The 15,900-nt window shown below is 37.3% G+C and overlaps 2 protein-coding genes across 2 annotated transcripts; one reads left to right on the top strand and one right to left on the bottom strand.

Moving 5' to 3' along the window:
* Positions 1-7,259: 7,259 nt before the first annotated feature.
* On the top strand, positions 7,260-12,624 carry LOC112007178 (uncharacterized protein C57A10.07). The gene is made up of 3 exons (XM_024039484.2): positions 7,260-8,398; positions 10,628-10,752; positions 11,980-12,624. Exons 1-3 carry the CDS (start codon positions 7,792-7,794, stop codon positions 12,307-12,309), a joined length of 1,062 nt encoding a protein of 353 aa, XP_023895252.1. The 5' UTR covers positions 7,260-7,791; the 3' UTR covers positions 12,310-12,624.
* A 1,581-nt stretch (positions 12,625-14,205) lies between these two features.
* On the bottom strand, positions 14,206-15,350 carry LOC111997582 (pathogen-related protein). Its single transcript, XM_065778420.1, has 4 exons — positions 15,155-15,350; positions 14,943-15,075; positions 14,534-14,835; positions 14,206-14,421 (listed from the first exon to the last, which is right to left on the bottom strand). The coding sequence occupies exons 1-4, from the start codon at positions 15,275-15,277 to the stop codon at positions 14,278-14,280; spliced, it is 702 nt and encodes a 233-aa protein (XP_065634492.1). The 5' UTR covers positions 15,278-15,350; the 3' UTR covers positions 14,206-14,277.
* Between the last annotated feature and the right edge of the window lie 550 nt (positions 15,351-15,900).

The following is a 15,900-nucleotide window of genomic DNA, read 5'->3' as shown; positions in this document are numbered from 1 at the left end:
TGAGGCTGACGAGTTCATTAGGGCCGTCGCCTTTGCCTAATATGGACAAGTTTATCAATGCTACAAAACTTCCCTTATCAGCTGCCCCATACTCCATGTCCACGTCGGCTTCAACCAACGGGTTATGGAGTTCAAATTGTAGCTTTTCTATTATTATTTATTATTTTGTTTATCAAAAAAGATGGGTATTTATGGGTGAATCCTTGAGCAACCTTTAATAATTGCTTGGACACGTGGCTTAAGTGGATTGGTTCAGGTTCTAGATGAGGGTGTCGCTTCGTCTTCTGTGCACTTTTCATCCTATATATATCTCAGTTCCTTCCCCATTTTTTCCCATTTCATCGTTGATCTTTAGAGAGAGAGCTGGTTATTCCGAGAACTTCGCTCCCATCATCTTACTACCCTGTCTTCATTCCTTTACTAAGACCATCATCTTTCAAGAAACTGTCTGCTTTACTTGGTAAGTCACCTTTTCCTTTATTTCCTCCTATCCTCCTTTTTTTTTTCTTTTTTTTCTAGTTGATCATGTAACTTTTTAGAGAGGCCGTCAACTTAGGTACTTAGAATACCTCTGTCGCTTGTAGGTAAATAAATGTCTAGAGAAGCGACTCATGAGCAGTCATTAGTCCGTGACGGAGAGGGCTACGATGAGGCCTTCCAAACAGGTCATGAGCCTGAGGAAGGCCTTTCCTGGTTTTCATAGAGGGAAATGTCAACCCATTCTCCTAACGAGGACATAGAAAGTTATGTTGGAGAGGGAGATAAGGAAAAGGAGATAGATGAGGGAGAGGATGAAGGTGACAAGGGAATAAAGGATGTCGGGGATGAGAATGATGCTGACGAGAGACCCCTTGAAGTAGGGAGTTCAGGAAGCCCTAGGAATGGGCATACCCGTCTGTTTATTCTTCCTCAAATGTGGACCGTCAATGATTTTTTACCGAAGATGATGGCCAATATATTTAAAAATTTGAGGGATCATTACTAGATGCCTGACCATATCTTAATCCGTCTCCCTGGGAAATTTGAGAAGTGCTATTCAGGGAAGACTGCGAACGTTAGTATGTACGACGCGATGTTCGCAACGAGACTAACGTTGCCACTAACAGCGTTGCACCGTCAGTTGGCTAACTTTCTTGGATTGTTCGTCACTCAGATTGCTCCAAATGCCTGGAGGGTCTTTATAGAGGCTGAGATTTTGTGGGGTCGTCTTAGTGGTGGGAACCATTAGCTTTCGCTGGACGAGTTCTTTTGGTGTTATATACCCTAGAACATCGTAATATGCCATTTTGCTACACGGAAAAAAGCGCTAAGACTTGTGTCAGACATGCTCGACTCTAATAGAATTGGAAGGACAGATACTTCTTTATCAAGGGGACAGATTGGGTATGCCGTCTAGAAGAGTAGGATATGATACCCTATGGTCTTGACAATACTTGGGGTATTGTCAAAGATTCAGGTTTAGCCCCATCCGTTTTGGCTTTTACTTTTTCATTTATTCGTCAAGTGTTTTAATGTCGTCGTTTTCTTTTTTTCAGCCAGTGTTTGTCCAATCATAACTGACAAGCAAAAGGCTTATAGACTAAATACTTATTCTCGCTGTCATAAGTATTTTTAATTTTCTCTCACCATTTTTCTTTTTGTCCTCGCTTGATCTAATACTCGTCATTTATCCTTTGCAGAAATGGAGATAGTTAGGAAGAAGGCGTAAGTGAGAGCAGTTGCTACTCGAGGAAAGAGAAGAAAAGAAGGCAAAGGGGGAGGGTGTGTCCTCGCTAGCCCCTAAGGTTGCTGGAAAAGGGGCCCATAAGAGGAAGGCTGATGGGAAGGACGATTGTCCTCCAAGAAGCTTTCTGTCACCCTCGAGGATAAGCTTCCTAAGAAGTCGTCGCCCCCCAAATAGAGCCACAGGGCAGGTAAGGGACTAATGATGACATTAGCCCCTATCACTTAGGGACATGATCACTGTTTTCTTGCCCACAAGGACTACGCCGTTGAGGTGATGGAGTCCATCATCAATGATAAGGATGTGGACCTTTGTGCTGAGCAAGTGATGGAAGAGCTGAGGGTATCAGGCTTTTTTGACCTTGCTCAGGTACGTTTCTTTCTTTCTTTCTTTACTCGTTTTTTAATCAACTGCTGAGGGATGTTCTTTCTTGTAGGTGCTGGTTTGTATGAAGGCATTGTAGGATAGGGATGTCGCCAAAGAAGGGGTGATTACCCGTTTGCATAAGCGCATCAAGAACCTAACCAACGAGTAAGAGCAATATAAGGGTGCCCTTCGTACCCTCAACTAGGAGGTGAAGGAGCCAAGGGAGAAACTGGAGGAGGAGGGTCATCAGAAAAAAAAAAAAAAAAAAAAAAAGAAAAAAAAGAAAAAAAAAGGAAGGCTAAGGCGATGGTGGAAAAGGAGTTAACGGATTTTCTAGGCCAGGTGGAGATGGTCATGGTTGACACTGTAGCAGAGTTTAAGGCTTCACAGACTTTTATAGATTCTTGTGTTGTCTATTATGGTAACAGGTTTGAGGACTGCCTAAAGCAGGTCAAGTTCGTCTACCCCCACTTGGATTTATCCAAGGTCACTATGGACGATCCCCTACCGTCGACACCTACAGGCGATACTATCTTTGAAGAAAGTGACGACTCCACCGAGTCAAAGTCAAATCCAAAGGATGATAGTGTCGTCCTCGCCTAACCTGCTGCGGATCAGCTTGTCATCCCTTTGATCCCCTCGACCAACCCTTTGAATGCTGAAGACCCTTAAGCTCAATATGTCCAGGGCCTTCCTCCTAAGGGTGATGAGAACCTACAAGACGCCCCGGCCTCCTGAACTTAGCCTTTTCTTTTTATTGTATATTTGATCTAACTTCCAGACAATGTTTAATGCCCTCTTGTTTTTTGGGCTTTGCTTGCAAAAAATTTACTTTATTTATGGTATTTTATATCTGTCGCCTTCAGTATATGTGTGTTGCTTGTTGGTATGTGTATGTTCATTCCTTGTCCTTATGGACTCGTTTACTTTTTGACTTAATAATTTTGATTCGTCCATTTCAAACTCATCCATTTGCAGGCTAATAAACTTTATAATGAATTCATCCATTTTGTGGACTAATAAACTTGTTCCTTTGTGGCTTTTAATGTCCCCTCATGTGATCAACTCGACCATTTGTGGACTAGGTCTCTTTGTAGGACGAACCCATCCAATCGTGGACTATATAATGAACTCATCCTTATAGGATAAGTTCTCTTTGCAGTGGACTTCTTATACCTGTGCCCCCTAATGAAGTGTGAGGCAAACTGGGCACTTAACTCCTTGAAGGTACTAAGGGAGTTGGGCATTACCCTGCTAAACCAGATCCTTGTGGGTCCCTTCAGCGTGGTGGGGAAGGCTCTGCACATGATCCTGTCTAGCACCCCTTGAAGATGCATCAAGGTCTTAAAAGACTCCAAGTGATCTAAGGGGTCCTTGGATTTGTCGTAATTTTCCACCTGCAGTATATGAAACTTCGGTAAAAGAGGGAATGAAGTGACGGATGCTGTAAACGGCGAATCAGTTTAATGGACCAAGTCATCGAGGTCGCTAGACACCTGTCCTCTAAGGGCATTCATCATAAAGTCCATCCGTTCCATTCATCATAAAGTCCATCCATTCCTTCATCATTTGCATCTCGGTGACTATGTGAGGTGGAACCATATCGGTGATGGATGGGCGGCTCATGTCTTGTCGTTTTGGTCTACTTAAGGTGTTGTACCTTTCGGCCCTTCTTGGTTCTTTCTCTCAAAGCTAGTGCCTTCTTGGTCTTCCTCCTGAGTATTAAGGTCTGCATTCTTTTGGCGCAATTGCTCTTCTAAGTCATGGTTTTGTTTGGTGAGGTGCTCCATGGTAGTGGTGAGAGTTTGAACCTGTCTCTTGAGGGTGGTCGTGCGTGGTTTGTCTCCTTGAGCGTTGTTAGTGGTTGCCATCGAGCGAGTGAGCACTATGCAACTCTTTGTCTGGGAAGCGATAGTATGGCTTACAAGTCGTAGTTCCCTACAGACGGTGCCAACTGATGATGCCAAAAATCGTCAATAAGCCGCACAATACTCATGTGCTTGAAACAAGACCTGCGAAACAAAAACAAAGAAAACCCTAAGATAGTACCAGTGCAGTACTGGCCAAAGGCCCTCCGAAGGTTAAGTCAGAGAAATTTTCACCACTCTAGTGTAGGGTTGACATCCGTGCCTTAGTTAAAAAGATGTTTCCTTGTAGGAGAGATTCTCTTTAATTTGCATATTTTGCGGAGTCCTTTTCTTAGAGGACTTCCCTTAATTAGAGGTAATCATGGGACACAAGATATTTCCTTACATACTTATGCTGTGAAGGCCAAGTAAGGCCATGTCAGACTCGTCAGAGGTTCTATTATTCCCTTTAGCTTCCTTCTATCAGCCACTTATCCCTGTCTACATATTCCAGTTGTCACCTTTAGGTGTTTGATGCCTTAAAGGTGCAATCGTTAGCTTTAAGATGGGACCGTCGACCTTATCTTGTCGTCACTCGGGCTATGGGCGTGTGGGTGAGGCTGACGAGTTCATTAGGGATGTCGCCTTTGCCTAATATGGACGAGTTTATCAATGCTACAAAACTTCCCTTATAAAAAACAATTAAGTTGTATCAAAAAGGAAAAAGAAAAAGATCTTATATTAAATGAAGTGCTTGCTATGATATACATTACACTTTTGAGCATCAAAAAATGTTAGAGCTTGGCTTATTGCAAGTGTGAGATTCCTTGAAGTTCCATGGTGGGCATGTTTGTGAGGCAAAAAGTGTTTCAATAGGACAAGGGCTAGGACTAGCAAAATTGCAAAGCCCGAAATGTAAATAAAACGTTTGAAATATTTTTTACCTGTGATAATGAGATGAAACTCAATGGATTTTGAATATGAAGAAGGAAGTGAATCATAAGCAGTTTCAGACTTTGGGATGAGGTTGTAGTTGATCTCTATAGAATTCCACTGGCTTGATGAAGGGAGAGGGCGACCAGACTCTGATATTGTATGAACAAACCTTACAGTGGGCCTTTCTATATCAGAGGAAGACATGGTTTACGAAGATGGTATCAGGAGAGAAAAGAAAACATGAAGAAGAAACAGATTCAATGCAAAATAGTTGTGATAGCTAGATGGTCTTCTTCTAAGTCCTTTTCTTTCACTTACCGGATAACTCTATAAACAATAAGGTCCATCGATAATTACAATTGAAACCATTTTTTTAAAGAAGGTTTTATATTATTAATTCCTGATAAAACAAGAGCCATAATGCTAGCCTGTCTATATATGTATTAACAATTGCTGCTAAAAAGAATAATGATAGCCTACAAAAAACTTACAGTTTCATATCAGCAGCCATTTAGGGTCCATTTGGATAGCACTTATTGTTGCTGAAAGTTGATAAAAACTGATTGTTGCTGAAAACACCGTAGTAAAATAATTTTTAAATGTGTGAATAGTATTGTGGGACCCACTTTTAATATTAAATATTGCGTGAACAGTGCACGCATAGTACACGCACAATAAATTTTGTCCTCCAAAGTCAACAAGTGCGGCCAAAAAAAAAAAAAAAAAAACCAAGACGTGAAACTGAAAACGTGCCGCAAGAATCATCTCAATCCAAACGCTCACTTAATGTTGGGGACATAATCGTTAATGTATCATATAGGGATATCAGTTGACACAAAAGTTTAACCCAATTTTGTTATATCAACCACCTACTCTTGTGGTTAGTATCCAATGCATGAGTTCATCCTATCAAAAAATAAAAATAAAATGTAGTTCACTTAACTAATTACATCCTCACACATGAATATTCCAAAAATATATAATAATAATAATAATAATAATAATAATAATAATAATAATAATGATGATGATGATGATGATGATGATGAATGCAAAATACAAAAGCTTGTCAGTGGTATGAATTAAAAGACTAAAAATCTAGGAAGCATAGACAATTTATTTAAGATACTATACCTATGTTGTATTCGCGTCGTACTCATGTCATATCAGTGTTATATAAGCCATTTTATGTTATAATTTTTTCAGAAATTGCCTGTATCACCATATTGTACTTGTGTCCATATCCATACCGTGCTTCTTAGCTAAAAATACATACTCACAATGTCTAATTGATAAGATTCCAAGGAATTTGGATATTATGGACATACTAAGAGATGCTTTGTGGATGGGTGGAATTCTTGAAAACGCCCAAGAAAAGCCGTCTCAACTCTCAAGTTCAACGATCTTCTCAATGCAGTCTCTGTCTGTTGTGCCTTGGAGTTAGTGTTTGAGAGATATATAGAGACACTTCGCTGCCTAGTGGCCTTTGCAATTTACATTTAAAAAAAAAAAAAAAAAAAACCAGGAAGGAAAGCATCTTTTCTATTACAATTTACAACTATCTTAACTGTCTCTCAGTTTGTAACTCAGCCAGTCAACTTGTAGTGCTGCACTTCCTTGACTTCTGTCTAAGGCGCACACAGTGATACAAAGATGCTTTGTTGTGCATGGCTATATGTAACATTATTTCACTTATATGTAAAATCCAGCTAAGAAAAGCGTTGCATAAGATACTATGGAGATCCACACACTGTGATCCAAGAGACTACACACCCTTGGTTTGGACGCTAAGCACAACCCACATTTTAGAATTAAAGCCCCGTTGAGTTCAATGCCCTTTTGGCTATTCACGTTTTCTCATTCTGACCTGTATACTATAAAAAATTGCACCACGGTTTAGATTAATTGTTTTAAAACTTATTACAGATTTTTAATGATAGATATTTTATATTGAATTAAATTTATGGATAACAATAATTACCATCAAATATTGAGGAACCCTTGATTTGGTCTATGACACTTAACTCTCCTCTGCTTAGATTATATTAGATGTGCTAATCAGTTCTTTTTTTTTTTTTTTTTTCCTCGAAAAGCCTATAATTGAATGGACAATCACTGTTTACCAGGGAGAAGAGAAGACCCAAAAAGGTAGACTGGAGATGGACTGGGCCCAAAGGAGTAACAGAAGGAAGCCCAACCCATAACGTTAATGGGCTACAGAATTTGCAGACACCACACGAAAGAAAACAGAATAGTAGAAATGCAGAATACTGTAATTGATGAACCCGTCAAATCTGGTTAGGGCCCTTGTCTTGATGGGCCCAAAAAAATTGCTCAATTTAGTGTTAGTGGACATTTAAAGAGAAGCCACACTTTTGGGCCTTCTAACAGAGATCAAAAAATAAAAACACTGACCACCACGAAGAACAATCCTTCTCTGAAAATGGAAACGAGGAGGATCTCAAGTCAACAGCCAGAGTTAGCACAAATCACAATCTGAGTTAAAGATTAAACCGTACGTAGAAGCAAACAAGATCCTCTCGAAACCTGAATCTTGTCAGAACTAAGAAACCCCAGAATTTTGCATTGTCTTTTTAGTGAGTTCTCTTTCTTTGCTTAATTATCAAATTATCATTATTACTCAGATCAGAGATCCATTTAATTCTGCTTCATTAATTCATACCCGCAACTTGATGGATTGATTTTCATTTTCCCTTTCCAAAGCTATCAAAATTTACAAACCATTCTTTGATGTGTGATATGATATCTCTTGCTTTTTTGTTCAGAGTTGTGTGTGTTTTTGTACCCAAAAAAGAATCAGAAAAATCCATGACCCCATTGCTTAATTTGTCTAAATTACCATCTGGGTATGCTTAATTTCACTCCCTTTCCAAACCCATAAGCTGGATTCATACTATCATGAAAAATTATTCATTTGGGTCTTCGGGGAGTCCAAAGTCCTTCCTTGCATACCCCAAAAAAGGTGGTGATTTTTTTGATTTAGAATCAGGAACTAGTAGACGCATCCGAAAGCCTAAGAATTCACCCTTTCATCCCATCAAAATGCTTAAATCTTTCGGAACCCGTATTCAGTATTTCTCTAAGCTGCACCCACTTTTAGTTTTCATCATCTCCTTGTCACTTGGGCTCACAATTCTCATCATATTATCTCTGTATGAGAGTCATTACCGGATGATGATTAATAGTTATCAAAAACTCGATGTGGGTTCCGATAATTATCCATTTTCAAAGCTTCAGAATCTTGTAATGGTTGCTGGACATTCGGTTTATACTAGTAGTAGCTGTGGGAAAGTTGATAAGGAGGATTCATGGTTTTTGGAGTCTTATCAGAAGAATCCAGGCCAAGCTTCTACCTTTGTGAGACATATACAAGAGGGAGTTGATATTGCAGCCAAAGATGATGCAGCTTTGCTTTTGTTTAGTGGTGGGGAGACTCGGAAAGATGCCGGTCCTCGTAGTGAGGCACAAAGTTATTGGAGTGTTGCTGAATCAGAAGGATGGTTTGGTGAGTGCATGTGTTATCTTAGTACTTGGCATGCCTGATCTTAATTAGAAAAGATTTATAAACTAAGAACTTATTTATTGTTGATTGCTAAAGAAGTGTTTCTAATTTTTGTCTGTTGGATAGAATTTAGATTGTACCTGCTCATTTATCCATATACATATTGACCTAAATTTAGAGTTAGACGTACCAGAATTCATGGCTATGTTCAAAAAAATTTCTCACCTTTTAGTGGAATGGCTAATGATCTGCTGAAAAAAGATGCTTGAATTTTGATCAATATAGTACTAATCAAGAACAAAGTGCATACAGAACAAAGCAAAGTAAAACTTCCATGGCATTTGATTTTATTTTATTAAATTTGCAGCTGCTTAGTATCATCATAATGTAATTTGTGTGTTTGATTGTATTGTCCCCAATCGTATACATCCTTTATACTTGAGTGACTCTAATTTTTTCAATAAAATTTCATTGTCTATCAGAAAAACAAAAAAGTATAATCATAATGTATTTAATAACTATTATGGTATGAAATTATCCAAATTTATGTAGTACTAATATATTTTACAACAGTGATAAATGAAGATTAGAAAAAAATTGCACCTCCTGGAGTAATTTGAGAATGCTGTCTTATTGACCATTGATCTCAGTTTCCATCTGAGAATAAGTAAGCAGTTGTTGGATATCTGATATGAGATCTGCTTAAGGATATTTTGGGTATAAACTGATGTAACTGTTGAATAAGTGCTTGTTTGGTACTGCTGAAGGAAGTAGAGCTTTAGCTATAGTATTTTAGTAGAGCTTTTGCAATAAAGATCTTTAACAGAAACGAGTTATAGCATTTATAGCTAAGCAAACTACAATGATAAAGTGCTATAGCCTATAAAGTTGTTACTTTGTTTGGTAAGCAAATTGATGAAGAGCTTTTAAATGTGAGAAAATAGCAAAAGAGGACATAATAAAAGTGTTTTGTATTCTTGAACCCAATTAGTTCAATTGGCAAACTACCAATCACTTCTCCTAAATCCTGCAGAAGTGTGAACTTTGTGCATTGGGTACAACATTTCTTTTATTAATATTGATACTATTTTTTTTTTTTTTATTATTATTATTATCATCTCTCTCTCTCTTTTCAAGTTTAAGGGGGTCCTTATAGCTCTTCAGTAAAATTCCCATAAATGTGGTAAATTTTGCTAAAGAGCTTTAAGGGTCCTTAAAGCTCTTTAAGCCCATCCTCAGCGCAGATCTAAATAGGCATTCAACAGCTTGATATTCCTTAAAGTATATACAAATTCCTTTTGTTTAGTTGCGATAGGGTCACATATGTCATGCATTCCTGTGGATCCTTATAACAATCTGTGTGCACTTGAGAATCTGGTTAGCAACTTCTTGTTACAATTGGAGCTGTCACATATGATCTGGTTGTGTCGTCAAATTTAGCATACAGCTCAAATGAATAAACAAATTCAGCATCAAAGTTGGTATTTGAGTTGTTTTCAGATGAACATAACACAGTGACCACTGCTGCTCTGCCACCTCCACTATATCTACAATCACCAACACCTCTACGGATCCTATTTCTGCTGACCCTACTGCCACTGTCACCTCCAGTATTTCCATCTAATGTTTCCAAATATACCCTAATCACTCCTACTATAATTACCCTCATTGCTAGTAATTACCACTGTACCACCACTCCCACTGCTGTGGTCATCAAAATCCTTGGTCCAAATTTAGAAATACAAGAGCATTAGTTTTTGAGTGATAATTTGCTTAAATGCCTTCTTTTCCTTTTGCTAGGAAGTGAGGATGTTTTTCCTTCATTTCTTACAGTGAAGATCAGAAAGACAATTAGTTTGCTTTCTTCCTTCTTGTAAGTACTATTTGAAGCCATAAGTAATGGTGCTTGTACCATTGTGCTCTTTGTTTTACTACCAACATGCCCCTTCAAATGGGGCAACATACCTGTCAAATGGGTTTAAGCTTTGGATTGCCAGCAAAATTTCATGTTTGTTATGGGAGTAGTTCTTGCTAAATTGGGTTAAGCTGAATTTTCATGTTGCTAATTTTCTGTTAGCCTTGAGTTGTTGATTGTTGTTTTATAACAATGGAAACTCAATAGATTAAACATTGTTTATTTGTATGGTAGAGTTTTTTCTGGTAAATGAAAGCTGTAAACTATCTGATTCTTATGCTATTGATATGCAACTTATGCTACGACTGTTTTTATAGGCAGGGAAGAAAATGTGAGATGGAGGGCACTCACAGAAGAGCATGCAAGGGACAGTTTTGAGAATCTTCTCTTTAGTGTGTGTCGTTTCCGAGAGCTTACCGGGACATATCCTTACAACATAACTGTAAGCCCCTTCTACTGGAAGTTTTAGTAATATTTTTATTTATTCTCTTTTCTAGTGTTTCCTTTTGGGGCTAAATATGTGTATGTACATGAGATTGGATAAAGTCGATAAAAAAACACCAGGAAAAAAAAAAAAAAAAAAAAGGAAGAAGAATTATCAGAAACTTTTATCTAAGTTTTCATTCCCTCTTATAATAGAAAAAAAAAAAAAAAAAAAAAAAGGAAGAAGAATTATCAGAAACTTTTATCTAAGTTTTCATTCCCTCTTATAATAGATGGGATCACAGTATACTGAGTATAGAATAGTGACTATAAATCCGTATCATTTCTGTACATCTATAAAGGTTTTAGACATAACAGAAGTATTTCCTTTGGGCCAAAAGAAGAAAAGAAGAAAGAGAGGAGGGGTGGGCGGTCGAGAGGGGGCATGATCATTCCCCAAAATTTAGATTTGGGGGATTATGAAATATAAATAACTTATGATTCTATGAAAACTATAATACAGTCAATTATTCAAGTTTGTTACTTTGTTTTTGTGTGATTGGAGTTGCCCATGATCATCAAATCAAATGTACACTAACATTGTAAATACTTTTGACTTGTATCACTGGGTATCAGTTGCTGAAATTTACACATTGAGTCAAAGAAGTGAGACTCATTCTTCATAACATTTTTTAAATTGGTGGTAAAGGTTACTAAATAAGTGTCTAAAATGCTGATATTTATTGTGTAAAAGTGCTGTCATACTGTAAGAGAACACGCTTTTTTTTTTCCTCTGAAGTTTATACCCAATTTACTTGTCAAAATTATGACCTCGTTGATGCATTCAGCCATGTACAACCACTTTTCTCGCTAATGTATCATGTCCTTTATTTTATTTTATTTTTTTCTTTTTCAAATCATGCCTACTACAAGTTAGGTATTTTATGAATTTTTAATTGTTGCTTGAAAAATTCTGCAAGTTATATTTGAATTGAAACAACTTTTTTCTCCTTGAGTGATGCAACAACCTTGTCTGTTCATCAAAGTAATGCACATGATCTTGATAATATCAGATGTGAGTGCAGACTGCATAGAGATGAAAGACATTTGTCTTCCATTATGATACTTTAGTAAAGATTCCCAACTCAGAGTCTTTTTCACCACATCAGCTTTATCCCCCACACCATCCCTTTTCACCTTTCAGGGTTCTGACTTTCATATTGATTTCTTTGTACATTGGGATCAGGTTGTAAGTTATGATTTTAAAGAAGAGAGATTTGCACATCTACATCGGACTGCAATTGGATTTCCAGAGTCAAGATTCTTCTACTTAGGCACCCCAGCTTCATCTACTTCAAAAGAAGCAGCTCTGAAGGGTGAGGCATTGGTGCGGGCTCAATTCCAAGGAGATCCATATGGCTGTCAAGGTTCACTCTATCGGAAAAGACTAGGTCGTGATCCTTTTCACCGGTCAATACCTTATCCTAATGGATGCCCTGAGATTGAAGGTCTGTTCAGATATTGTGGGGCAGGTCCTTTTCCGGGTTCCCTTCCTTGGGTTAGTAAAATTAGTTAGAATTTTTTTTCTACCCTGATATATAACATAGGATGAATCCACCTATACAGCCAGAAAGAGGTGCTTAACCTGACAATAGTGTAATTCTTTGTAATAAACGTATTATAATCAATTTGTTGAAAAATGAAAAGAGAAAATTAGTGTGGTTACTCGGAGAAAATATGTAAAAGTATGTTGGGTAAGTGTATGCTCTGTTTGGTTGTGGATCTCAAGACACTAATTAAGTTCATTGCCTCCATGGTGTGCATTGTATTTGCTTTTGAAATTGACAAATTTCATTTTATTGTGATATTAATTTTCACATGTTGAAAGGTTTATATGGTGTCACTTTCATTTTAAATCGATTACTTGTATACCTATAATTTGTCAAAAACTATATGATAACAACAAAATGACCTTTGTTCTTGAAATAAAACCGTTCATTAATCTTCTTACTGCCCTTGCAATTATCGTCCTAATCAAATTCTCAAAACATTTCGTTAGATTAAGAATTGAAGGAAGGATATCTTAGCAAACTTCACTCTGAATACAAAAGAATTATACATTCGCACTAAAGAATTTATATATATGAAAGGAGGAACAAATAGACTCAGAATATGAACGAAAAGAGAGGTACAAAGTCCCGTTTTGGGAAGCATGGAAATTCTTAAATTTCAATGGTTCCCAATTTTGAAGGAATCCTTTTGCACATAAAGTTAGTGGCGGAAGATTTTGGCCTCAGTCAATTTTTTGATTCTGCGAGTGTCCTATATTGTGATAGAGCAAAGCATATTGGATGTGAGTAATAATTTTGTACTACGGGTCACTCCTCTCACACAATAATGAGTCTCATTAATGAGATTCATGGCAAGATCCATTATTCATGTGAGAGGAATAAGTACTATATCGTTATATTATGAGAGTACTGAGTACCCAATAATTTTCTATTGGGCAATGATGCACAAATTTGTGGAGAATTTAATCAACTCAAGTGGATGTATTAGAATTAACAAAGGAAAAATTTGTTCGAAGTTTAAAAATCCTCTTGCTATGTAAATAAAACTAGTGATGGAAACAAGAGTATAATGCTTTATTCATAATATATAATTCAAGGGAATTTGAACTCTGGCTTGTTTGGTTTTAAAAAGTAGTGTATTCGCTTTTCATTTTCCTTATTTTATATTCAAATCCTGAATTTGAATATAGATAAAAGCACTTATTGTCACATTTAATAGTGTTTGGTAAGTTGTTTTGAATGAATAATTTGGGTATAAAATATATCATACTTGGATTTGGTCATCATTTTTTATTAAAAAAAAAAAAAGTAATTTTTCTCACTCATATAAATCACATCACTAAAAAAAAAAAAAAAAATTGTTTTGACAATATTTATGAATATGCTACTATATTCGTATTCATAAATTCATAGAAAACGAAAATGCTAAAAAGTTATATTTATTTTTTGTATTCAAATCCAAATTTTAAGGTACTGAAAATGAGAGCAGAATACAAATGCTAAAATTAAACCAGTTTTTTTAGTAGTAGAACCTACTAAAATCTGAAAATGAAAACAAAAGCTTTTTTCATTTGAACAAACCGACTTAAAAAGTTTCCCTTAGTAATATCAGAACTTGCCAATTTAGTTACAATCCTTATTCATTAAGTATTTGGTAAGCTATAAAGCTACCCTGTGTTCCTCAAGATAGGGCAGGTTGAAACCGCCGCTTCAGTGGAACTATCAAGACTAGCACCTCGCAGAAGACCTCCTAGCAGTTCTCCACGGTCAAAGAAGAACTCAATCTTGATGATTTTCTCTTGTTCATCCAACTGTTTCAAACAAGAGAATAAATTACATATGAAGAAGGACAGATGATCATGAATCATGATGATGCTAAGCTCCTGATTAAAAAAAAAGTTTCCCTTAGTAATATCAGAACTTGCCAATTTAGTTACAATCCTTATTCATTAAGTATTTGGTAAGCTATAAAGCTACCCTGTGTTCCTCAAGATAGGGCAGGTTGAAACCGCCGCTTCAGTGGAACTATCAAGACTAGCACCTCGCAGAAGACCTCCTAGCAGTTCTCCACGGTCAAAGAAGAACTCAATCTTGATGATTTTCTCTTGTTCATCCAACTGTTTCAAACAAGAGAATAAATTACATATGAAGAAGGACAGATGATCATGAATCATGATGATGCTAAGCTCCTGATTAAAAAATAAAAAATAAAAAATTGCAGGAGGATACCTCGAAAATTCCAATCCCAAAGAGTTCAACCATTTCCCCAGTTGGTGCATGGCCTTTGAAAGGACCCTCCATGTAACCCCAGTGCCTGAACTTGTATACAATCACTGGTGGCCCGGAATAAACTTGGAGAATCTCCACAGCAAACCCACGAGGGAAAGCTGTTGTGAAAGCTACATGAGATGAATCAGCTGTTTCTTCTGCTGGGTTGTACACACGAAGCTTCTCTGGCAAAGAGGTTTGTAGCAAGAAGTTGTAGCCTCCCCCAAGCTTACGCTTTTCTTCCAAATTCACTGCCTGCCTTCCTGCATGTTTTGCATTAATATACATATGGTCAAAGAGATTAGAGATGCTTATACACAAAACAACAATGAAGTAAATCTATATATATGTGTGGAGTTAAAACTGTTACCATTTAGACTAACAGTATACTTTTTTGGATCAATTGATTTATTGTCATCAAAGCTTTTCTTGTGGAATATCTCCATTTCCCATGTCTTTACAAGGTTTTGCACTTTTTCTTCAAGTGAGCCAGGAGGCCATACCTGCCATTAATCAATTATTGGTTATCAGATAGATCATACAAATATGATTATCATTTCTCTTAATATACAAGAGAGAGACCTTAGTTCTGCCTTCTTCAAAAAGCTTGTTAACAGCGTCATAATTAGGAGGAGCACCAAACCTCCATATGGTGTTCTTCTCCCCTTCATCATTTAAGTGGGAACGATATTTGTCGTGATCCATTTCTATCTTACACCTTTAGTAAACAAGAAGATCTGAGTATTGCTTAACCTTGAACTTGTTTTGTGTTTGAGAAGACTTTATATGGGCAAAATTATACCTAAAACCTTTATTTTTTTATTTTTTATTTTTGATGAATACCTAATACCTTTAGAAAAGTAGTAATAATAATAATAATAATAACAATAATAACAGGGGCTTAGTCAATAATAATTACTGTACGGCCCCCGCGTCATATCCTACATTGGGCCTTGGGCCCTGGCCTGGGTATATGGCCCATGAGGCCAATTCCTTTATACCCGGCAGCCCACCCCCGGGCCACGCGTACTGCAAGCCCGAGCCTTGCTTCTTCATCGTTTCTCGGCAACACCTTTCCATGGAGTAGATATTTGACTCACGGGAAGACCTGCACTGTACCTACCCGGCCGCGCCCCGGAGAGCCACCGCTCCCGAGGACTATCGTGGAGGCAGGAACCAAGTTCCAACGCCACCCTCATAATTTCCCACTCCTACCTGACCACCCACTTACGATCGATAATAGTGGACCGCCGGTTGCACTCGTTGGCAAGTAATTATGACCTCTCCACTAAACTATGGCCTATAAATGCAGGAAGTTTGGAGAAGAA

Source organism: Quercus suber, unplaced genomic scaffold (assembly GCF_002906115.3).
Source record: "Quercus suber isolate HL8 unplaced genomic scaffold, Cork oak 2.0 scaffold_183, whole genome shotgun sequence".
Lineage (NCBI taxonomy): Eukaryota > Viridiplantae > Streptophyta > Magnoliopsida > Fagales > Fagaceae > Quercus > Quercus suber.
Note: the sequence above shows the minus strand (reverse complement) of the source record. Positions and strands in the feature narration are given on the sequence as shown.